This window comes from Arvicanthis niloticus, chromosome 10 (assembly GCF_011762505.2).
Source record: "Arvicanthis niloticus isolate mArvNil1 chromosome 10, mArvNil1.pat.X, whole genome shotgun sequence".
In the NCBI taxonomy this organism is placed as follows: domain Eukaryota; kingdom Metazoa; phylum Chordata; class Mammalia; order Rodentia; family Muridae; genus Arvicanthis; species Arvicanthis niloticus.
In genome coordinates, this window is record NC_047667.1 from 44,260,574 (window position 1) to 44,285,360 (window position 24,787).

The 24,787-nt window shown below is 36.1% G+C and overlaps 1 protein-coding gene and 1 long non-coding RNA gene across 5 annotated transcripts in view; one reads left to right on the forward strand and one right to left on the reverse strand.

Moving 5' to 3' along the window:
* Rasal2 (RAS protein activator like 2) overlaps nucleotides 1-24,787 on the reverse strand; it is a 247,682-nt gene that overhangs the window by 130,921 nt on the left and 91,974 nt on the right. For all 4 annotated transcript variants that reach the window (XM_034513119.3, XM_076941420.1, XM_034513118.3 and 1 more), the window contains exon 2: nucleotides 14,158-14,285. In XM_034513119.3, the coding sequence (XP_034369010.1) occupies nucleotides 14,158-14,285 (128 nt within the window). The remainder of the gene's footprint in view (nucleotides 1-14,157; nucleotides 14,286-24,787) is intronic.
* The window catches only part of LOC143443704 (uncharacterized), a 102,687-nt gene that overhangs the window by 65,990 nt on the left and 11,910 nt on the right, over nucleotides 1-24,787 (forward strand). The window contains exons 5-6 of the long non-coding RNA XR_013112892.1: nucleotides 16,400-16,541; nucleotides 22,478-22,609. This is a non-coding gene — a long non-coding RNA (uncharacterized LOC143443704). The remainder of the gene's footprint in view (nucleotides 1-16,399; nucleotides 16,542-22,477; nucleotides 22,610-24,787) is intronic.

The following is a 24,787-nucleotide window of genomic DNA, read 5'->3' on the forward strand; positions in this document are numbered from 1 at the left end:
CGTAGGAGGAATGTAGAAATCAAGTAAAAAAGATGTTAAGGGAAGCTGCTGTTTAGAAAGAAAACTGGAGATCAGGAAAGGCAAGTATGTAAATTAGCTAACCGAGTCTGAACCAATCCTATCTGGGTGTGAACCTGCTCTGGAAGCTCCAAGAACAAAATAAAACACCCACACAAATAAAAGATAAGAGAGAGAAGGCATTCCAGTAACTTTATATGTTGTTCTGTTTTAGTAATTATTGCTGTGAATGTCTTACTGTATGTAACTTACAGCATAAACTTTATCATAAACATATATAGGGGAAAACATAGTATATACAGGACTTCATAACTAGCTAGGCTTTCAGGCTTCAGCTGATTCACTGACACTCCTCTGTATCAGAAATTGGTTTGGAAGTTTTAATTTTATCCAGTATTCAAAAAGGCAAATATTGAAGAAATAAAAGAGGATCATAAAATTAAGCTTCAAAAATTCTCTGAAAATTGAGTTGGTTTTGTTAAAGATTTTAAGTAAGACCACACAATTTTTATTCAGTATTGGAATCAAATACTTAAATATAGTTGATAAAATATATTTCTAGTGCAAACATATATAGACATTTCCACAGGTACAATAATAAAACAGCGTATTTTCAAATCAAAACAACCCTGAGATTCCACCTCACACCAATCAGAATTGCTAAGATTAAAAACTCAGGTGATAACAGATGCTGGTGAGGATGTGGAGAAAGAGGAACACTTCTCTGTTGTTGGTGCGACCACTCTGGTAAGCAGTCTGGTGGTTCCTCAGAAAATTGGACATAGTATTACCTGAGGACCCAGCTACACCACTCCTGAGCATATATACCCAAAAGATGCTCCTACATTTTACAAGGACGCATGCTCATTATGTTCATAGCCCCTTATTTATAATAGCCAGAAGCTGGAAAGAACCCAGATGTCCTTCAACAGAGAGATGGATACAGAAAATATGGTATATTTACACTACAGCTGTTAAAAACAATGAATTCATGAAATTCTTAGGTAAATGGATGGAAATAAAAAATATAATCCTGAGTGAGGTAATCCAGTCACAAAAGAACACATATGATATGCATTCACTGATAAGTGGATATTAGCCTAAAAGCTTGCAATACCCAGGATACAACTCACAAACCACATGAAGCTCTAGAAGAAGGAAGACCAAAGTGTGGGTGCTTCAGTCCTTCTTAGAAAGGGTAACAAAATACACATGGGAGCAAATTATGGAGACAAGGTGTGGAGCAGAGACTGAAGGAGGAGCCATCCGGAGACTGCCCCACCTGGGGATCTATCCCATGTGTAGTCACCAAATGCAGACTCTGTTGTGGATGCCAGGAAGTACATGCTGACAAGAACCTGATATACCTGTCTCCTGAGAGGCTCTGTTAGAGTCTGACATATACAGAGGCAGATGATGGCAGCTCACCATTGAACTGATCATGAGGTTCCCAACAGAGGAGTTAGAGAGAAGACTGGAGTGGATGTGGCTTGCCTCCTTAGGGGGAGAGTGATAATACCAACCAACCCGAGCTCCCAGGATCTAATCTGCCAGCCTGAGAACACACATGGAGGGACCCATGGCTCCAGCTGTATATATAGTGGAGGATGGCCTTGTCCAGCATCAGTGGGGGAGGAGGTCCTTAGTCCTGTGAAGGTTGGATGCCCCAGTGTGGGGGAATTCAAGGGCAGGGAGTTGGGAGTAGGTGTATGGTGGGGCCACACCCTCATAGAAGCAGGAGGAGGGGAGATGGGATAGGGAGTTTCTGGGGGGAGATGTGGAATGGGGGAAACATCTGAAATGTAAATAAATCAAGTACCTAATAAAAAGAAAAATAATAATAACCCCCCCCAAAAAACAGCATATTTTATCCCAAAGGGGCAACTTTATATAACAGTAAAAAGTATTTTTCTGCTATAGTTTCAGAAGCATACTGAATGATTATTTGCATAAGTGAATGAGAACTATAAATTTAAAAAACTATTCAGCAGGTTATTCTTGAAGAATAACTGATAGCAAAACGTTTCTTCTTTGGGGAGTGGGGCTTAGTAGTTTCCTCATATTTATGGGAGATGAAGTCCAAGGCCCCAGTGAATAAGCTGACCTGAAATCATAGCTGGTATAAAGCTCTGTATATACTGTGTTCTCCTATAAATATCAATGATAAACTTTATTTCATACAGTAAGACATTGACAACAAAATAAAGCAGAAAAACATATAGTTGCAAGGATGTATTTTCGCTTTTTTCTCCATTATCTGCCATGTTACAATACACTTAATTATATTTTTATCTTTTCTTTTCTTCTTTTAAAGATGTATTCATTTATTTTATGTATGTGAGTACACTGTAGCTGTCTTCAGACATACCAGAAGAAGGCATCAGATCCCATTACAGATAGTTGTGAGTCACCATGTGGTTTTTGGAAATTGAACTCAGGACCTCTGGAAGAGCAGTCAGTGCTCTTAGCTGCCGAGCCATCTCTCCAGCCCTACAAATGATATTTTCTAACTTTCATCACAAATTGTATTAGTTTGGTAAAGTATGTCAATAAGTAGTCAGTAATAAATTTCTTATGCTTCTTGAATTCTTTTTAAGAAATCACAGTTAATAATGACTAACATTTAATTCTTACTAAGAAAATAATAGGATACATATTGTTAACAAAGGGAGACCAGTAGAGCATGGGGTGTGGTCTTTTCAGGCATTGGTGCTGAGTCAAACAAATATTCTTTAAGAGGAGCAAGGGTGTAGGACTTGATTTATTCCTTATATCACATTCAAAACCTGCTCCAAAATGTGCTGTAGATGTAAAAGAGAAAAGAACCAAAATAAAGTTTGCAGAATGGTGTTGTGTTAATTTTACATAGGGGAAAATGTCTTTAACATTAGACAACACTAATCATTAGAGGGAAAATGGATAATCCTGCATATGAAGAGACATAAGATTATCCTCTGTGACAACTAGTACTCCAAGGACAACAATCAACATGCATCACATCAAATATTTTAACAAAGCAGAAACAGGTAGGCTTGTACCTGACTTGTGCAATGCTCAGTAATCCAACCCCTGGGACTGGGGTCAAGGACATTATAGCTTTCTGTTCGTTAATGAAACATCTAGAGAATGAATATCCAAGCACTTCCTTAGTACTGAAAGTTTATACACTCTTTACAGGACTAAATAGTACTCTCCCTTTATTACAATAATCAAGCTTACTCTTTGTACATTCAGAAATCAAAGGGCAGAATTAAGAAAGATAAAATTATAGACAGAAATCATGAAATCAATAAAGACAAAAACTCTTCCTAAAATACTAAGTAATACAAAACTCCATGAACAGTAACCTAAGTCATCCCTCCCTTTCAGTAGTAATCTATACTGTCTCTACTTAAATAATTAAAGAGTAGCACAGAAAGGTTAAGTGACTTGTATTTTAAAACACAAAAGTAACTTTTACTTGCTTCAAAAGTAGAAACTAAGGGAGTAAATTTCTCTTTTATAAGAGAAAAATTTGGATCACTGAGCAAATAAACTATCTGTAATGGTTTTCAACTGTCTACTACCTGAATAAGCATTTAAGCATTACAGTAGCATTAACTGTTTACAATGTTTCAGAAGCAAGTAATTCCCCCCTATTGAAATTTATAAAGACCACTATCCATGAAAAAACTTCTCTACTATCTGCTTGGTTTTAACTATGATAAAGAAAGAAATACAACACACCAGTCTTGCTATTTGAACCCAAATTTTATTGTCAATTATTTTCTCCAAGTCTTAACACAGATAAACTATGATCATACATTTTATTTAAAGTATTTACTCTGAAAAGTTAGGTAATTTTATTCTTGATTCAAAGAAAGGAAATGAACTTACGAGTTCACAAATCTTAGCATTCTGCTAAGACAGAAACAGTTTCAGATATCAATTTGTTCTGTTCTGATTGTCCTAAATTTATTTTACCATTTCATACTCTGGTTTAAAAACTGTTCTTAAGAACTCACACATCTCCCAGTTCCTGTGACATCAGAATGCTTTTTAACATTTCTTTGATCTTGGACTGGGCTTCTGAATCACAATGGAATCAATAAAAAGGAAAAGAACCAAGCACTTCAATTCTCATTTTCTGTAGAGGAGGAGGCAGAAAATTTTAAGGAATGAGTGGCTTCAATAGTTTCTAAGAAGTTTTTACAACAAAATAAAATGCAAAATCTTTGTCCTCTTAGTTAACTGTCTATGACACCTGCAGAGCAAGTGTATTTATATTAACATATATTCACATAAATACACATATGCTTCCTAGAACATTCTTTCTCCTTACTTACAATTATTTGGAAATTAATTTCAATTTATTCTGAGCTCAGCAGATTCTTATAATTCAGCTTCTAAGGCTCTGCCCACACCTGCTAAATCAGCACTGTAGTGGTAGAGCTCAATACTGTTTTAACAAGAGTCAGATGCTCACTCAAGGTTGACAGCCACTGCCTTAAGGGGTAGTTTCCTCTCCTTCCTACTATGAATAAACATCTCAAAATGCTTTCTATATAGAGGCTCTCAGCCATCACTGCAAATTATAATCACCCAGGAAGTTTGAAACAGAACCACTCTAGGCAGACAAAGTTGAGGACTGCTAAATCTATCTAAAGCCACTTTCAGTGGCTATTATCTTAGTAATTAATAACTATTTTCTTCTTAAATCTTGGTCAGAAGTATTAGGTAAACCAAGAAACACAAACCACTTCATTCTACTAAACCTCAATTCTGTGCTTCAGAGGTGTGGCCTTCCATTGATTCCAGGAATGATGAGGGGCTTTTTTCTTCTTGTTGTTGTTGTTTTGTTTTTTGTTTTTTGGGGGTTTTTGGGGGGGTTTTTTGTTGTTGTTGTTAGTTTGTTTTTGTTTTTTTCGAGACAGGGTTTCTCTGTGTAGCTCTGGCTGTCCTGGAACTCACTCTGTAGACCAGGCTGTCCTCGAACTCAGAAATCCGCCTGCCTCTGCCTCCCAAGTGCTGGGACTAAAGGCGTGTGCCACCACTGCCTGGCAAATGGTGAGATTTTAAAGAAGTTTTTCACTAGCAAGTTCAGGCCTTTCTGTTCAGCCTACCAGTATCTTTTGTCTTCTTCACCTTTAGTTGTCCTCTGAAAAACCTTCCCTGCAAAAACACAGTAGAACCCTTGGCCAAAGTCTCCTGGATATTATGTTCAGTAGAATTGCACTTCTCCAGAGCTTCTCTGCTTCCTCAGCTTGCAATTCAAAATAATGTGCCACAATGGGGAAAAGGTACATAGCAAATACCTGGAATAAAGTGAGCACGCAGTGTTAAGCTGCCTGTTAGCCAATGATTGAATATATGTATATTGTGGAAGGGGCTATATTGAATATATATGTATATTTGTTGTTTTCAGAATTGGATTAGTCTTCTATCAATTACTCTATCACAGCACACACCTATTTTCTTTTATCCAAATTCTTAAAACAGTTTCTTTACTGGTATTTGCCCCCAACAAGTTTTACATAAATATGAGTAGTTTCAAAAGCAAATCTGATCACGTTATTCTAAGGCGTAACACCCTTCAGTGGTTATCCCTGCTCTAGCAATGATTTTCTTTTTCTTTTTCTTTTTTTTTTTTTTTTTTTTTTGGTTTTTCGAGACAGGGTTTCTCTGTGTAGCTCTGGCTGTCCTGGAACTCGCTCTGTAGACCAGGCTGGCCTCTGCCTCCCAAGTGCTGGGATTAAAGGCGTGCGCCACCACCGCCCGGCTAGCAATGATTTTCAAAAGAGAGGAATGTTTGCAGGACATGGAGGAGAACCTTTTTATTTCAACTAGAATACAATCCTGTTTATCTGCTCTTTAGGAATTGTACATAGCTTTTCTACAATGATACTGTTCAAAAGTACTACCCCATAAAGTGCACACTACTCACTACAGAACACAGGTTTCCCACAATCTAGCCACTTACTCTGTGTACAGTTTCAGACTACAGTCCAGGAATACCAAAGTGCTTGCCCTAATACAGGCCCCACTTTACAGTTCAGTGCCCCTGTTTTATTATTCTCTTAACTTTAAATTCGTTGCTCATTTCTTTTCTCTTCTGTACCTGTCAGATAAACTCCTATTCACCCTAAAGTTCAGGATAAATGACATTTCCAAGACTCTTCCCTGTGCACTAATGCCCTAACTGGCTATTAAAATATAGCTGTCTTAGTATCCTCTCATAACAACCTTTTATCACTCTAATTATTGTACTAATTTATAACTTTAAACTAATTTAATATAAATTAACAGTTTGTTCCTTACTAGCTACTCCCTAAATCTTAAAATAACCACAACCCACAAATGAATGAATAAATCTTTTATGGGTAGGATGAGGACAATTTTAGGCAGAGGGAAAAGCATTTAGGGAAGAGGCTAGTTAGCATGCAAGTTTATTTTTTTTAATGTGTTTTGGAAGAGGAATAGGAAAATTGGCTAGAGCTTCTTAAGAGACAGAAGCAGAGTAGAACATCAAAGTATATCATGTCCACACAAAACCCTGCAGGTCAAGTATATAATTCAAGGGGCACTGGGAAGCCACCCAAGGCTTTAGATATGTGAAATAGTAGGCTCTTGACTAGTCTTCCTTCTTATTGCTTCTTCTTTCAATATATACTACAGATTAATAATTAGAGCCCTTGTTTTTAAAAAACAATCCCCCTTTTAATTAAGCATAATTTGGTAATCCCCCATTGCCAGTAGACTCAAAATGATATAGTTAATAAAATCAAGGTTCTTTAGTAAATGAATATTTTCTAATTTCCAGTTCAACTATATTATTCATCAAATATTATTTTAACAATATTTGTTTAATTATTCTATGTGTATGTGTACCATGTGTATACAGGTACCCACAAAGTGCAGAAGAGTCCCCCTTAACTGGGGTTACTGATCGTTGTGAACCATCCAATATTGTGCTTAGAACTGAACCTGGATCCTTTGCATACATAAGCACTAAGTGTCTTGAGCCGCTGAGTCATTTCTCCAGCCTCACTTTTTGTCTTCTTTCCATCACCAAGCTTGGTACAGAAAAGAAGAACTGTGCTTTTATCCTTGTAATTCCTAACACAGAAATGCACAAACAGCCAAACATTACATTTGTTAAAACAGAAAATTATTTTGAATGAAATATGCTCCAGGTATCAAACCCCGGGGTAAATGGCAGGTAATTTTCAGCTGTTTTGCATTCCAACTAATACTTACAATCAATATATACAAGGATAAATATATCTTCAAGCAAATTATATTGAAATGTTTTAAAATTATATGATGACTGCCTTGCTGCCTAGAATCCAACTTTAAACAACAACTAGAATCCAGCCTTAAAAATCCCAAATAATGGGGACCAGAGAGATGGCTTGGTGTTTAAGAGCCTTGGCAGCTCCTGCAGAGGTCCTAGCTTTAATTCCCAGCACCTACATGGCAGCTCACAACTATCTGTAACTGCAGTCCCATGGGATCCAATGCCCTCTTCTGGTGTGCAGATATACATGCAGACAAAACGTGTGTACAAATAAAATAAATTAATAATCAAATCTTTAAAATATCCAAAACACAGAAAGCAGAGGTAGCTTTTAACAAAACAGAGCTCAGTTTACTCTGATAGGTTGCTGTTGCTAAAAGAAGCTTACAAACTCGGGTTTCTTCTGTATTTTTATGCTGGCTACACCTGAGAGAAGCATATTTGTTTTGTTTTTTGTTTCCTCTATCATTTTCCCTCTACTCCCTAGTATGTAGTTTACTTGGTGTTATCTCTTGAAGGGAAAATAAAACTCAAGAGTTCCTCAAAACCCTCCATATGCCCTCTTTGAACTAGCTTTGAATCAAGTCATTTGGGTTTCTCCTTGGACTTATGCAAGAATATAAATTTCATAACACATATATTCAATATTCATTTGGCATGCAATTTGCATACAAGCAATTCACTGAACCAGTGAGTTATTTTTCAAGGTGTCATTTTTGGCAAACTTCTTTTTTATCATTCTGCCCAGATCTGCCCTTCTGCTCTATTTGGTGTTTTTAACATTTTCCATGTAAATCCCTCAAACAGACCTTACCAAATCTGACAAAAAACACACAGAGATAAAAGAGGGCATTGAAATAAACACACACAAGAATACATATACATATATATGTATATATATAAACATATATGTGTGTATACACACATATATACACACACATATACACATACATATATATGTATGTATATATACACATATACATATATATACACACATATACATATATATACATATACACACATACACACATATATATGTACATATATGAGAGTGATACTAGACTATTACACCCATTGCATACTCCATCAGTGCCTGGCTAAGGATTCAGCTTAAATTCTTACACAGTTCTTTTGATTTTCTTTTAAACAAAGAAATAAACACTTCCAAAATAAGCTGACTGAAGTTTAAAACAGCCTTTTAAGATAATTTTAGCAGAAAAGTCATTAAGCTTTTCAAGAAACTGTCAATTATTCAAAAGAAGTTTCAAATTATCCTTATTATAATTCTTCTGTGTGAATAAAAGGTAGAAAGTATTATATCACAATCATTCCATAAAAATGAATTTGCAATAATTTCTTCCAATAAAATTAACAAAATATAAAACTTTTTGAGTAACAGGTACAACAATGGTCTCATTTTTAAAAATACTTAATTAAACATTTCTGACTTAATTGTGGTAGAACAAAACTGCCTGTCTCAGGGCATTAGATTCTACTTTAAACAAATGCATCATCCTTTTATCATTCCTTTCTTGGCTCAATGAAATATTCTTCTTTCTGGCTCAACTGTTTCCACTCTCCTTTACTCATTGTTCCACATGATCAATAGAACTCTTTAAGAGGTGTGGTGGTCTGAATATGCTTGGCCCACGGAGTGGCACTATCAGGAGGTGTGGCCTTGTTGGAGGAAGTGTAGTGTCACAGTGGGAGTGGGCTAGGAGACCCTTCTCCAAGCTGCCTGGAAATTAGTCTTCTGTTTGCCTTTGGAGCACCATGCTTGCCTGGATGCTGCCATACTCCCACCTTGATGATAATAGAGTGAACCACTGATCCTGTAAGACAGCCCCAATTAAATGCTGTCCAGAGTTGCTTTGGTCGTGGTGTCTATTCACAGCTATAAAACTCTAAGATGAGAGACAAATCTGATGATTGAAGACCCCCCAAACTCGGGAGACCCTTACTCAAGTCTAGGGAAGTCATGGCCACCCAAAAAATCTCAAGACACTGTACCTGGATGCAATCAGCAGAGGTTTATTAGGGAGAGTTGGCTGGCCAAGGTCAATTCATTCACTCACGCAAGAGTTGAATTGACAAAGCCAGTCAGTCTGAGAAGGGTTTTTAAAGGGGGAAACCACAAACCTGGAGAGTGAGGAGGGGGTGAAAGGTTGCTAAAGAAATATAACATAAAAATAGCAGAGAATTCAAGAGGAACGCAACCTAAGTGAATCAGGGTCATGTGGAAAACACTCTGTATACCCATTTCTCTCAAAAATGTGGTCTTGTCATGTCACTTGCCCACCTATTTCTTAGTCTCACCTAGATGACTTGCATTTTTCTTTGTGATCAGAACTGTGTCTTCCTGCTTTGGGCCTTCCCCACCCACAGGTGGGTTCTCTTCCTTGAGGCTTGAGGAATGTTAACCCAGCAAGTGTCCTCTGACTCAGGGATAATGTCCTCCTCCGGGAATGTATCCCGGGACAGTGAAGGCCTGAAATCTTACATTCAGTTCCACTTTCTAAAACTAGTGAACCTGCATTCTTTTGCTCAGGTCTAGGGGTAAAGAAAAAGCCTGTATATATTTTATAAAATGATCTTTATAATTTTTCACTCTACAATGATTACTAACCTAATAAACACTTTCCATGATCTAGATTATTTAAAAAAGTAAAGACAGAATTCTTTATCATTGCCTTCACTGCTCTTGATTAGTTGGCTCTTGCTGGCTATTACTTTTTATTTTGCAAACTGTTCCAAAGGCTCAGAATGTTTTACTGTTTGCCAGATATTTCTAGATGATATACTTATAATTATATGATTGGTCTTCCCTTGTTCCCTCCTGGTAAACTATTATTTCTCCCTTAAAACATGGACAAAATACTGGTATTTTTGTAAAGCCACTTTTTGATATTTTCTACTGTAAGTCTAACCCACCTATGGCAAGAAACCACTTAAAATTTCCCTTGTAGTTACAATAATAATTTTTGAAATATAATGAAATAAAATTCATATAAAATCTAGCATTTAAAAGTGAATAGTTCAATGACATTTAGTATATCCAGAACATTGTAAAACTACTACTCTATCTAGTTTGAAATAGTGATGATTTTATATTTACCTTAAATACTGCAATGGGACTGCTTCTTTGTGACTACATCACTGTGTGTTAGATGTTCAATAATACAGGATTGTGTACTACATTGTGGTACATGATTTAGCTTTAGAAAAAATGATTTCATGCTCTGAGTAGGTTTATAAGATAGTATAAATTCTTAAGTGTTCACAGAATCAGGAGATTTTGGATACTTTCAAAAGTGGGACTCACTGAGGAGTCTTTAGATTAGTGGGGAGCATGCCCAAAAAGGGAACAGTGACAAGGACCACTGACTCCATCTTCTTCTATTGCTTCTCAGCCCGAAGGCAACCAGTTCTGCTTTGTTATACATTGAGGCCATGATGTGCTGCCTAACTACTCCCCAGATGCAATGACCAACTGATCATAGAGTGGAACCTCCAAAACTATGAGCCAAAGTAACTCTTTCCTCATGAAGTTTAGTACCTCAAGTATTTGTTGTATAAACAGAAAGTGGACTAACACACTAAATACAGGGGAAAAGAATGGAACAGATCTCAAGGATATATTAAAGAACCAGATATTTTGGGAACTAAGTTTATAAACTGTTTTTGTTTTGTTGGGTTTTTTTGCAAAATTTGTTCCATAAATGCATACAAGGAATTACTGTCAGGTGTGATAGCACATGCTTGTAATCTTGACATTTTCAAGGCTCAATAAGGAGGAGGATCTTGAGTTTGAGGTTATTTTGAGCTTACCAAGCAAGGTTAAGACCATGTTTACATACAAAACAAAAGAAAAACTCCCCAAACAATTACTTTCTTTTCCTTCCTTCCTTCCTTCCTTCCTTCCTTTGTTATACACTTATAAATACTGGGGAATACACCTCCAAAAAAAATAATAACCTTGTTTTAAAGCTTAAAGTAGAACAAGTGATAATAAACATAATAAATTATTTACTATTTTATAAGGTGATAAAATGCTATAAAACTAAAGCCATGCTGTTATATTGCAAGCTGTAGATTTAAATACTAAATATATAACCAGAGAAAAGTAAACTACTATAACTGTTTTCTGCACTCACATATTTATTACAACATTATCCCCAATGGCTAAGACAAAGAATTAAACTGTTACTGAAGCACTGAAGTCCCATAATGGGAAAGCTGTTGCCTGCTACTAAAAGGAATGCAATCCACCTCTAGATAAAGAGTTCATCAAGCTAGACCAGGCAATCACCTGGACAAGGGACCACCCATCCCAAAGTCAGATTCATTTTTAAATTAACCTTAAATGTTAAATAGATAGGAGGAATAACTATCCCTTTAATGAGATGATGTACTTTTCCTTCCCAGAATTCTCACCCCCAAACCCAATCCCTACAAACCACCATGAGGTTCTGCTGGGTCTCCCAACTTTCTGAGTTCTGACTCAGAAAGGCCTAGCTTTTTCTTTCTTCCTCTTCTTTCTTCTCTTCCTCCTCTTTCTCTTCTGTCTCTTTCTAATGCTGACCAGCACCTAAGTTTGCTTTTTCTGGTACTCTGGAATACCTTACTTCTTTTCTAAAGCTCTCCTCCCCCACTGTGTGGCAACTTCTCTGCCATGTGGCTGGACCCCTCCAAGCTGGCTTGACTCAAATAGAATGACTTTTTCTTTTTCTTCTCTATCTTCCTCCTCCAAGTTGCTGCTGAGATTTGTAGCTTGCCTGCTCTGGGATTTTTTTTTTTTTTTTTTTTTTTAATGCTAATAAAATTGTCCTCAAGCTTTCTTCAGAGTGTGTTCTTGATATTATTTTATCAAGAAGACTAAGAGCCCCAAGAAGAGACCTAGATTTTTCTGGAAACATCTGGTAACTCAGATGGGACTCCTCAAGTTTTCCAGTACCAAAACCAGGTATCCATCAAAAGCTAAACGGAGTTTTTTAAAAAATGTGGCACATATGCACAACAATGTATTACTCAACCATGAAGTCAAGAGACCCCTACAGAGACAAGGCAGAAGAAACAGCAGTTCTATCCCAAATTGTAGCAGAAAATGAATTGTTCAAGAGGTGGGAAATGAGTGAAGATATGGTCAGAAACTGGAAATATACCGTCCCAAAGCAAGAACGGGGAATAAAGATTCTCAGAGATCTAAAATTACTTATAACAGCTAGCAATCAAGCAGGAATCTAAATCTTAGGCTAGAACAAAGAAGTAGGATACAGACAGAAAAATTACTTTGGGCTAGGACAAAGAAGTTGGCTCAGATATTTTGGTCATCCTGGTAAGCCCTTAGAAAACAGTGATCATGGGAGTGTTCATGGAATTTTGTTTATTTGCCTTGTTCTTTGACTATTTGTGTTTACTGTCTTGCTTGTTACTTGACTATTTGCATCTATTGTATTGCTAGCTCCTCAACCTAGAACTGACCTTAATACTTGCATGTAATTAAAATGGTATAAAAGCAAAAAGGAGGAGGGGGGATGGGATAGGGATTTTCTAGGGAGGGGAAATGGGGAAAAGGGATGACATCTGAAATGTAAATAAATAAAATATCCAATTAAAAAAAAAAGGAAAAAGAAGAAGATAAATGGGCAAAGGATGTAGTTCAGTGGTAAAGTACTTGACTAATATTCAGGATTTCCTAGTTTCTATTTCCAATATTCATCCCCTAAATCCCCATAGACGAACATGCATGCACCCATCTATAGAAGATGAAGAGGACCCAGAAAGGAGTACTTGTGGTAGTTTGAATAAAAATGGTACCCATAGGCCCACAGGGAGCGGCCCTATCAGGTGTGTCTTTGTTGGTGGAAGTGTGCCACTCACTGGAGGGTAGGCTTTGAGGTTTCAGATGCTCCACTCAGGCCTAATGGTTCGTTGTTTCTTCCTGCTGCCTGCAGATCCTGGTGTAAAATGCTTTGCTACCTCTCCAGCACTAAGTCTGGCCTATGTGTCACCATGCTTCCCACTATGACAATAATACACCAAACCTCTGAACTATAAGGCAGCTCAATTAAATGTTTTCCTTTATAAGAATTGCTATGAGTGTGGTGTCTCTTCACAGCCACAGAAACCCTAAGATAGTACTTATCTGAGCAAAAACTTTGTGGTGATGGGTTCTGTCTTAGGGTTTCTACTACTATGGTAAAACACATGAAAATGAAAAAATATTTATTTCAGCTCATAGTTTCAAATTATAGTGCATCACTGAGGGAAGTCAGGGTAGAAACTCAAACACAGCAGGAACCTAGAGGATGATGCAGAGGCCAGAGAAGACTGTCTTGTTCCTCATGACTTGTTCAGCCTGCTTTCTTACAGTATTTGGGACCACCAGTGTAGCAGGGGTGGCACCACCCACAGTGAGTTAACTCCTCTAACATCAATCAAAAAAATGTATCATAGGCTTGCTCACAGGCCAATCTGATGAGAGCATTTTCTCCACTGAGCATTTTCTGTCAAAATGACTCTATCTTGTGTGAAGCTGACATAAAACTAGTCAGCACAGGAGTAAACATAACTTAGCCCATCTAGACTATTTGCAGGACCAGATTTCCACAATCTAATGCCTTCCTATTCCAAATTTATCAACTCAGTGTGATTTTTATTGTTTTCCTACTCAAAATACAGCCCTGGCTGTGGAACTTGCTATTTCATTGCAGCAGCATATCATTATGACAATAGCACCCACTTAGACTACAGTTTATGGTTGCTAGAGTCTGTATTTTACAATGCAGCTTTATCAAAATACAACTAAAAAGTATGTAATTTCAGAAATGTGCTTAGAAATGAGTAGTAGCTTTGTATCTTACCTCCTTCTCCTTGTTGAGCAACACCAACTGGCTGTCTGTGAGGATGCAGTACTTCCTCTCCCATGATGTTGTTTCAGTGTAGGGTGACTGACCACAAGACAGACGGTGGGTTGGTGGGCCTTTTACATCTGTATAGCAAAAAATAAAAACTAATTAATGAAGCATTCTCTCATGCCTAGTACACCAATAGTAGAAATACAAGATTCTCATATGGTGAATTAATAGAAGTGATTCTTAACATGAATCTCAATGAACTGAAATTGCTTTTAAAAACTATTATAATGGGGTAAGAAAGACTTGGTCCTACAATCTGCAGAGAAGCTCATACATTCCAAGATGAAAACTTACCACAAACTTAATACAGTAATCAACACAGTTTAATTGAGACAATGGGAGGCTGTTTCAGAACTAAAACAATATTACTAAAAATGTAGGAGCAGGGATAACAGAGAAAAGAAGAAAAGACAATGATTTCTAGTCTAGGGATGAAGAAGATTTAAGAATACAATTAATCAAGAACTGAATGAGCAAAGTTAAGAGCTGAGTGACTACATCTACAAAATAGATTTATATTCATAAGAATCAGGACTAAAACTATAGCATCACATTACCACTAGAGGCCACTAAGATCTTAAAGCATACAAGAATTATTTCCTCAACGAAAGTTCTAAAGACCTCTCCTGGAAGTGAGGGTGCTTAACATTAAAGTAAACTGTGCTAACAATTCCCAAGTTCTGAATGATACTATTATCCTTTGCTCCTTTAAAATGGTTTAATATGAACTGCTGACTCATTTGTACTATGAAATGAGAAACATACCTTAATAATAACTACATATTAGATTATTAAACATAACTTTTATGTTAGTTCCTTAAATGTATTAAAAGACATTTGGCCACAAAGAAATACTTCCTTTTATAGATATACTAAAGCAATTACTCCAAATACCTTATTACTATTAAGATGTGCTACAAGAGCAATCCAAACTGGTAACAGTAGAAAACAAATACCCACAAGGGCAAGGCCATTGTAAATCTTAAATAGCAGGCATAACTAGCTTTGACTTCAATTAATGCAAATAGTTTCTAACTTTCAGGTTGTAATCATCCAGATATACAAAATTACAGGCAGATATTTGTAGAAAGCTACAACTCAGTGATCAGAGCACATAAGTTCACGTGTCTCCTTTCAAATCCTGTAAGTGGTCAATATTACCTTCATTTTTTTTCTGGCTTAAATCCTTAGCCTCTATGAATCTACTTAAATATGCCTTATTTTAGGGGGCTCACCAATTCCCTCCAAAAACAATTTAGGGTTTAAGAACCAATAATACTGGTGCTGATTCATAGAATCTACTGCCTCAGCCTCCTGTTACTTTTTCTGTTTCTATCTGTTCTATAAAATATATAGCAGTTACATGTGGCATTACAGAATCTTCACTCCATACAGATAGTTTTCCCTTTGTAGTCTAAATATCTTTATTTGTTAGAACAGCATCTTAAATTATCCTAAAGTTTTTCAAAATTATTATGAAAACCTTAAAAATCCCCCCTCTCCCTCTCTTTCTCTCCTTCCCACACACCCTTCCTCCCTCCCTCCCTCCCTCCCTCCTTTTCTTCCTTTCTCCAAGTTAAGGTTTCTCTGTATAGCCCTGGCTGGCACTCTATAGAAAAGGGTGTCCTCAAACTCAAGAGATCCATCTGCCTCTGCTTCCCAAATGCTGAGATGAAAGGTGTGTGCCACCACCACAAAGCTAATAAATAAATTCTTAACCTTTGGACATGTTTATAATATTCTTATCTATAGTCAAAAGCTATGTCAAAACTGACTGCCATCATATGATTTAGACAAATGAATTATGTTATTACAATGTAGGCTTAATTCCACAGTGAAATATTAGAAAAACTGGAGTAGAGAAAGATAGGCCTGTGTTACGTAGAAACGCAGTAACCTACACAAGTTTTATTCAAGTGGCTAACTTTATTACACAAGGTAGCCATGTGCAACCCAACTGTCCATTGTAACTTATGACTGATACTAAAGCTAGATGGTACTGATAGGCCTCGCCCTTTAAAAATTAGAATTTGAGACCTTGTATTTATGACAAAGTTCATATTTCCTGCTAAAAGATAAATCTATATTGGTACTAAACTTAAGAAAACTTAAATTATCTGTGTGATTCTGAGTACTTTTCATAAGCCTCTGAACATTCTTCATCTGTGAACTCTGAATTTTCTTCTAGTTTCTCCATGGTGCTGTGAAATGAGTCAACAATAAAGTATATGGATTCCTAGAATTGTTTTAGTTCGTTGATAACTGCAGGATGAACAGGAAACATTTTTAAAAATTTGTCTACAATGAGAGATTGATGAGTCATCCCAGAGGTCAGTATTGCTCATTTTTATAGCTATTTCCACAAGTTTTTAATAGTTTTATGAATTATATGGAAGAGAAATAGGTGACTATTTTTGTTCTGTTTAGTATAACTAGATTAAGTTTTAAGAAATACTTTAACAAAACAAACAACAATTTTTGATGACTTTTAGACATCTATAGATTTGACTCAGTCACTCTAGCATGTCGTGCATGGAGAATTGTAAGAGCATGCTCAGATCGCTGCCCTACTTCACCTTAACAGTATAGAAAACCTTCACTTTTGACTCTAGTGACTTACTTCTAATTCTGACTTCCAATTATTTTTAGTACCTAAAATTCACTAGAGAAAAGCATAACAGAGTCATAAAGAAGACTCTTAATAGCAAAATTAGACACAATTTTAGATTTGCTGTGTCACATTCCTATGAGAATACTAAGGGCATTATATGCTGGCCTCATTACAAAAATTAAGTAATTTTAGAAACATTAAGAAGAATCCAAAGTAAACTTCTACAGAAAGTACTTTAAGACTGACTATTACCTTGTAGCTTTAAAACTTATTGATTTTTTTATATGAAGATCTCTTGAGATTGAAAATATTGAAATATAAATATTGAAAATATTTATAGGTTATGTCAACATCTAATATATTAGAAGTTAAAATCTACCAAATACTGATATTAAAATGCATTTTAATGAAACAACTATTTTTAATAAAAATTTAAAAGAATGGCACTGTTTTTACATTTTTTCAAATGTTCTCAAAGACTGGCTGGATAAAAGACAGACTAGTTTATTTATGTTTCTATACCCAATTTATTGCTTTAGTTATTTTGGAAGAACAGCACAAAAGAGAAGTGAAAATAAAAGAATAAAGAGTACAAAGAAAAAGTAATAAATACTCGTAAATTATGTAACTGTGAGTCTCCTTTAATTTTAAAGCAGAAGGCAACACAGTTTTCAAAAAGAGAATAAAAACATAAAAGAGAAGCTCATTTGAAAAGATTCAATGTAATTCATTATTTCCAAGTAATTTCAATATAGCATTTAAAATACTAGATATTTGGTCTCTGAGTAAGTCTAAACCTTAGACCCTGGGTTCCTGGAAAGGCTTAACTACCTGACAAGAAATTAGTCCTATTTTGTGTTAGCCCTTCCTTGTTATGAGACGAAGGGGTTCCATGGCATCTCACAAGATAAAGATGAAGCTACAAGCTTCATTAGACACAAATAGTGCCTAACGAAATGGAACTTCCCCCCACACACACACACACACTTAGGGAAGTATAAATAAATAAATAAATAAATACATCCCAAAGAAGAGTTAGTAAAGAGATGTGACTGAAAGGAAAAATGGGAGTGGAAAGAGGAATGGAGAAGCCTAAGGACCATGAAGTAATGTTGAAGAAAAGAAAGGAAAAAGGAAGAAAGAAAGGGAGGGATGAAGGCAGGGAGGGATACTGTGGGAAATATATTTGTATATCATTGCTTCTTAAAACTCACAAAAGTTGCTTTTAAATTAAAATTTATACACAGCCTTTTACTTTTTATTTCAAAATTGTAATTAGGATGTAACCAACAAGATCCACAGTAAGTTACTGCCTTTCAAAGTAAGCCTTAGAGGAATTTTACAGAGACTTGTCCAGGTAATACAAACAGTAACATTTCTATCAATCTCGATACCTTTCACCTGTTCTTAGTACATAAAAACAAAACAAATAAGCACACACCTTCCCGCCAAAACACATACACTCTAGTAACAAACAAAACAGTTTGGGAGAATTTATCTATTTAGGTTGAGCTTTTTATTCTTAGTAAATAAAATTATAATCTGAACTAATAACTGTCATAAACTGTTGAGGAAATGTAGGTCTATATCTTCATTTATGTGTGTTTTTATCTTCATATCTGAGCTCACCTGGATTCAATGACCATGACTTGGGTTCAAAAACTCAAAGAAAAAGAAATACTTTATGAAGGCTCAGAATTGGGGTAATCACTTGTTATGGAAGTAAACACAGTAGAATAGCATTAAAACAGAACAATGCTACTTATATTAGTTTAGAACATTCAATGTTTTAAATATACAAAGAAGTATATTTCTTTTAGCCCAAAACAGTTCTAATCAACATTCATGATAATACATTTAGTAGGTCAATTTACAAGATACATTTTTAGAAGCAATTTTCCCCAACAGATAGTTCACCTTTTCACACAGCTTAAAAAAAAAAAAAAAGTTCTACGTTTGGTTGTATTCTATAGGTGGTTTTCCTCCCCAGTGCAAAGGACTGAAGTTAGGCCTTTGTGCTTGTTATGCAAGTGCTTCATCACTAAACTACATTCTCAGTCCCTAGAGATGACTCTCAGCAATGGCAATAATTACAACGTGCTGCTCAGGAGCAGTCTATAAGATAATAAAGATAGATGGCTGAATCAATTTAAGTTACTATATTAATGGTATCTGCTTACAACCTCCTATAGGTACCACATAGGTCTTTTAATATGCTAATGTATGCATATACTCATGTATGTACACTTGTGTACAAGTGCACTTGTGTCTATCTGAATTATTCCTCCCTTTAATTTTTAGATGACATTTCTCTCTCTGTATTTATGTCTATACACACGCACATGCATGTCATAATGCACATATGGAGGTTGGAGGACAACTTGTGGCAGCTGGTTCTCTCCCTCTACCATCTGGGTCCCAAGGATTGAACTCAGGTTACCAGGTTTGGGCACCTTTAGCCCTTTGAGCCATCTCACTGGCCCTCCGCCTTATTTTTTGAGACAAGGTGTATAAGAAATCTAGAACTAGTTAATTCACTATGCTAGATGGCCAGGGAGATCCAGGGATCTGCTTGTGCCCCATATCTCCAGGAACTGGAACTGCAAGTGCATGTCTCCAAGGATGACAATTATATATGTGCTAGGCATTCTAACTCAGATCAGCTTGATTGACAGAACTATCTCCCCCCACCCCCAGCCTTCAATGTTTTATTTTTTTAAAGATTTTATTTTTAATTTTTAAATTACATATTGCGGGTGGGGTTAAGAAGCACAGTGGGTATGCACCTGAGAGTAGTGCCCTTGGAGACTAGAAGAGGCTTTCAGATTCTCTAACTGACCTGGGTGCTGGGAACCTAACTCTGGTTCTTCAGAAGAGCCCTGCATGCTCTTAACTGCTGAGCCATCTCCACAGCCCCTCTCCTTTATTTAATTAATTAATTTATTTTTTTTTTAATCCTTAAAGCACAGAAAGAAAAGTCAATGCCATTCAGGTCATTAATTTAATTTTTCTCTTCATTTTCATCTACTCTCTAGTCTATTGAAATTTCAGAAAGTGCCCTGCTACCAGAACACCCAAATGTTGTCAGAATGGTAATATGTGTTGCCTGTGAACTTTGCTTTGTCCTGACAATGAAACTTAAGAAATAAAGACATTAATGACAAGCCAATATGCTTAAGATACAAATTCACCAAGTCAAAAATCTGTTTCTACATTACTGAAAACTCACTATGATATCATACCATTTATTAAAACAAATTTATATTATATCTCTGTGCCTTACAAAACTATTTTATTTCTCAACCATAGTCTTAATTTCCGTATTACCTGAATACTGGTATCTAGTTAGTAAGACCCCATGCTCACCATTACCCTTCATAAGAGGGAGAGGGGACTGGCAGGAGAGAAGGGAGAGGTGGGAGATAGGGAAGAGGGGAGAGACGGAAGACAGGGGAGAGATGGAAGAGGGGAGAGACAGAAGACAGGGGAGAGACGGAAGACAGGAGGGGGGGCAGTACACTTCTTTCTGGTACTTCCTTTAGTCTAACGTTTGGAGGCTCTCTGTGGCTTCACTCTCAATCTCAGCAGTAGGATAATTCAGCACAGATTTGGAACTCTAAGCACAAGAATGAATAAATGAGTTCTCTAATAACAAGTATTAAGGTCTATGAGGGGAGAACTTAATTTTGGTTTAAAAAATTTTTTCATTGCGATGAAGGAAGCATTTCCCTGAACAGCAGAGCCCACTTGAATTTCCTATTATCTAAGTATTTTATAGCTGGGATCTGAAGCAATTCCTATGAGGGTCCTACCTTGCTTCTTCTACATCTAGCTGTGCCCTGGCCCTGATCACACATGCTGTCAACAACAGGAAGAGAAAATTACACGCTTGTCTTTCACTTCTCAGATGCGCATTAAAAAGAAGTCTCATAGCTCCCACATTGGGTCAAGCACTGCTTAAGCAACTATATGACCTTGATATCTAAATTGAGTTTATGAATGATGTCAATGTCAAGATGATAAATGTCAGTCTATTGTAGTCTATATTTTAGTGACAATGAATTAAATACACCTATTGTTCCTATTAAATCTCTTAAATAGAAAAATTCAAAATGCACAAAACAATCCATTTATATTTTAACTCTAAGAGAGAAAAACAATCTGTATGTAATTTTTTTCTTAAAGTATAATATTGTACTAAGCATAAAAAATACTGGTCTAGAGCCTGGCAGTGGTGGCACACGCCTTTAATCCCAGCACTTGGGAGGCAGAGGCAGGCGGATTTCTGAGTTCGAGGCCAGCCTGGTCTACAGAGTGAGTTCCAGGACAGCCAGGGAAAAACCCTGTCTCAAAAAACAAACAAACAAAACAAACAAAAACAACTGTTCTGGTTGTTTGAAACTTGACCATGGCCATTTGTTATTATAAAATGACCAAAACTCTAGGTCCTTTTTAATCAACCAATTTGTTACAGGTAGAAAATTAACTATACTAAGAATCTCTAAGCATGTCACATACAGTCAGTCACTTTATTATATTTAGTGCCTCTTCCTATTTTAATATATCCCATACTTTTCTCTATTTGAGTTTAATCTCACTTTTCTGTAGGGGCAGATGCTGTGGGAGGCTAGAGCTGATAAGGGAATGTGATTCTTATTGGGGAGGGGGAAGAGAGTAAGCAGTTTATCACTGTTGAGCTATCAGTGTCTAAGCTTTTAAAAACTGGCTACACAGCATGCACTGTGACATTATCTCTACCTAAGAAAGCAGACAAGATGTAAAGGTCTGGCAACATGGCCTTTTAATGGCTCTACCTCTCTCTAAAGCACAGTACCAACCAATACAAAATTTGTATATATCTTTCCTGAATTGTAACCTGCTTGAATCACAAATCACTGCATGCACAATGAAAACGGTAACAGTCTTTAAAGAATCTAGTCATTGTTAAAGGAACAACCCAATTCAATGAGCTTTGCAAAGTTCTGAATTAGAAGTGAAAAAATTATTCTTTTTAATAAAACAAAACCAACAGGAACAAAAAATGAAACTAGAAATAAGAGAAAGGGAACAAACATCTATAGCAGAAGGCTGCAAAGCAGTAAAAAGCATGATTCAGCTTTTTCTTTGTGATATACAACGTAAGTATATAGAACAGACATTCTTCTTAAACAAGCCTATTCCATTTCTGAAAATGTGCCAGATGGCAAATCCTAATACAAAAGGAGGAAGTAGTCTATGATTTTAAATGAGAAAATGAAATTTAACAAGGCTTTATAAAACTCTTCATTTCTCCAAAATACTGAGGATCACTAATGTTTTATATAAACATTTACATAATGTTTTATATAAGATTTCGTATAAAAATGTCAACACAAATTCATTGATGTTTAATGAATGTGTTGGTAGATATAGTTATATTATCAGATATAAGTTCCCCTTCTGTCATGCAAACACACTGAAAGATTAATAAATTAACAATTTATTAAATATAAATGATAAATATTAACAAACATAAACAGGCACCATGATTAGAGTTGTCTTTAATTTTTCTCATAAACAAAAAATGCATATGCATAAGGACTCCTACATGGCTCAGGGTCTATCTGTTGTCTTTCTGCCTTTGATACCTCATTAGCTTTTCCCATTTCTTCTCAGGAGGAACTTTTCCACTCCTAGGCTTACATATTTTTTTCATTATGTAAGAAGATGGTAAGACTGCAGCCAAGTATGGTTACTTACTCCTATAACCACACCTCTTAGGAGATGGAGGCCAGCTTGAGCTACACAGTAAGTTCACGACTAACCTGAACTACAGAGTGAAATCGTGTCTTGGATGGATGGCAGACAGATACTGCACAAATTTTTTAAACAACAAAATTATATAAAAAAAAAAAATCCTTTACCGAAAAGAGCTTCTATAGGACAGTCCATCTACTGGCTGTACACATACCTAGATTCATGAATAATTTATGGTTTGGGACAAAGTACACATGTAGATTGCTTTTTATTAATGCTTGATCTTTACTAGTTAATTTAAGCTAAAAAAATTCCCATTCAGTATAGTGACCATATAATGAAGTTTAAATATGAAGATACATACTCATACTATAGAGAATAAGAGAACAATGAATGTAAAGAAATGATGTGTGGAGGTCACAGGAGTAAAGGTAAAAAATAAAGGTGTTGTGGTTTGAATGACAGTGACCCCCATGGCCTCCTCTCTTTAAATACTTAGTGTCACTTGGTAAAACTGTTTGAGAAGCTTCTAGACTCTGCTTTATATACTTCTACATCTTGCTGGTCATTTATATCTTTTATAATATCCTAACTAGCAATGTTTCCTTGACTTCTGTGAACCATTATAACAAATTAGTAAATTAGAAAAAGGATACATGAGAGAGTCTCTGATTTCTGTAGTTAAAATGGTTTTAAGTACGAGAGGCCCAGAAATTGCAAATGGCATAAGAAGCAGAGGCAGTATTATAGAACTAAGCTCTTAAATCTACAGAATCCATGACAACAATAGATAGATGGTATCAAAACCTAATGGAATGTTCAGTACCCAGTGACATCCAGAGACTAAAACTAGCTGTTGGTAGAGTTCCCTCCCTCCCTCCCTCCCTCCCTCCCTCCCTCCCTCCTTCCTCATGTAACTTTTCCAAGACTATTTTCTCAATTTCTTTCTTTTTTTATAAAGGAGTAGCATTTGGTTGTACATCTATGTTTAGAATTTTAAAACTTGATTCAAAGTAAAGGAATATTTTACTAAAAGAGGTCTTTAAAAATATATAAAGGCCAGGGATGGTGGTGCACATCTTGAATTCCCACACTCAAAAGCAAAGGCAGGAAAATTGCTGTAAGTTCTAGGCTAGCCTAGTCTAAATAGGCAGTTCCAGGATAGCCAAGAGGACACAGTAGGCCCTTTTTCAAAATAAATAAATAAATAAATAAATAAAAAATATGTGGGAATCTGTTGGCCTATAGTTGTATGTGTACTTACATGCATGTGTGAATACCTGGGAAACTTAAAAATACAAAGGCAAGCAGAAAATAAAACTTATAAAAGAGTTGAAGTCAATGCCTAGCCAGGCGGTGGTGGCGCACGCCTTTAGTCCCAGCACTTGGGAGGCAGAGGCAGGCAGATTTCTGAGTTCGAGGCCAGCCTGGTCTACAAAGTGAGTTCCAGGACAGCCAGGACTACACAGAGAAACCCTGTCTCAGAAAACAAAAAACAAAACAAAACAAAACAAAACAAGTCAATGCCTTGTTAGATGGGATGGTTAGTGGAGATGGGATGTGTGTGAGAGTAGGAAAACAAGATGTTCTTTATTTTTACTCATGGAATCTGGAGTGGTACATCAACTTATAATATTTTAAATTAAACTTAAAAGTAGCATTGTCTACCTTAATAGCTAGGTCCTGCCAAATTACAAAATGGTTAAAAGGAAACTCCAAATTACAGTGCTTAATGTCAACCTCAAGAACAAAAAAGAAAAATATTAAAGCCCTCAGTATCTCTATAATTTCACCTCTACTATGGTGCAGAGTATAAGTGATATCCAAAAACTAACTCTACATGAGTCTTCAGAGGTATAACCTCATCATTATTATTTATAACAGTAAGACTAGGACATTGCCTATTTGGGGGTGGATAGTTTAAGTCTATTTAAAAAACATAGAAATTATATATATTTAAAGCCTGCTTTTAATGTTATAGAGTAAAGCTTCTCGAAAGGATATCCTAATCACTGTTCCATTGCTCTGAGGAGACACCATGACCAAGTCAACTAGTATAAAAGAAAGCACTTAACTAGGGTGTTGCTTCAAGTTTCAGAAGTTTAGTCTGTATCATCATGGTGGAAAGCATGGTAACACTCATAGTACTGGAGCAGTAGCTGAGAGCTAGCTATACCATACCCTTATCTGTAGGCAGCTCACCAAAGCACAGAACTTTGGCAGTACAAG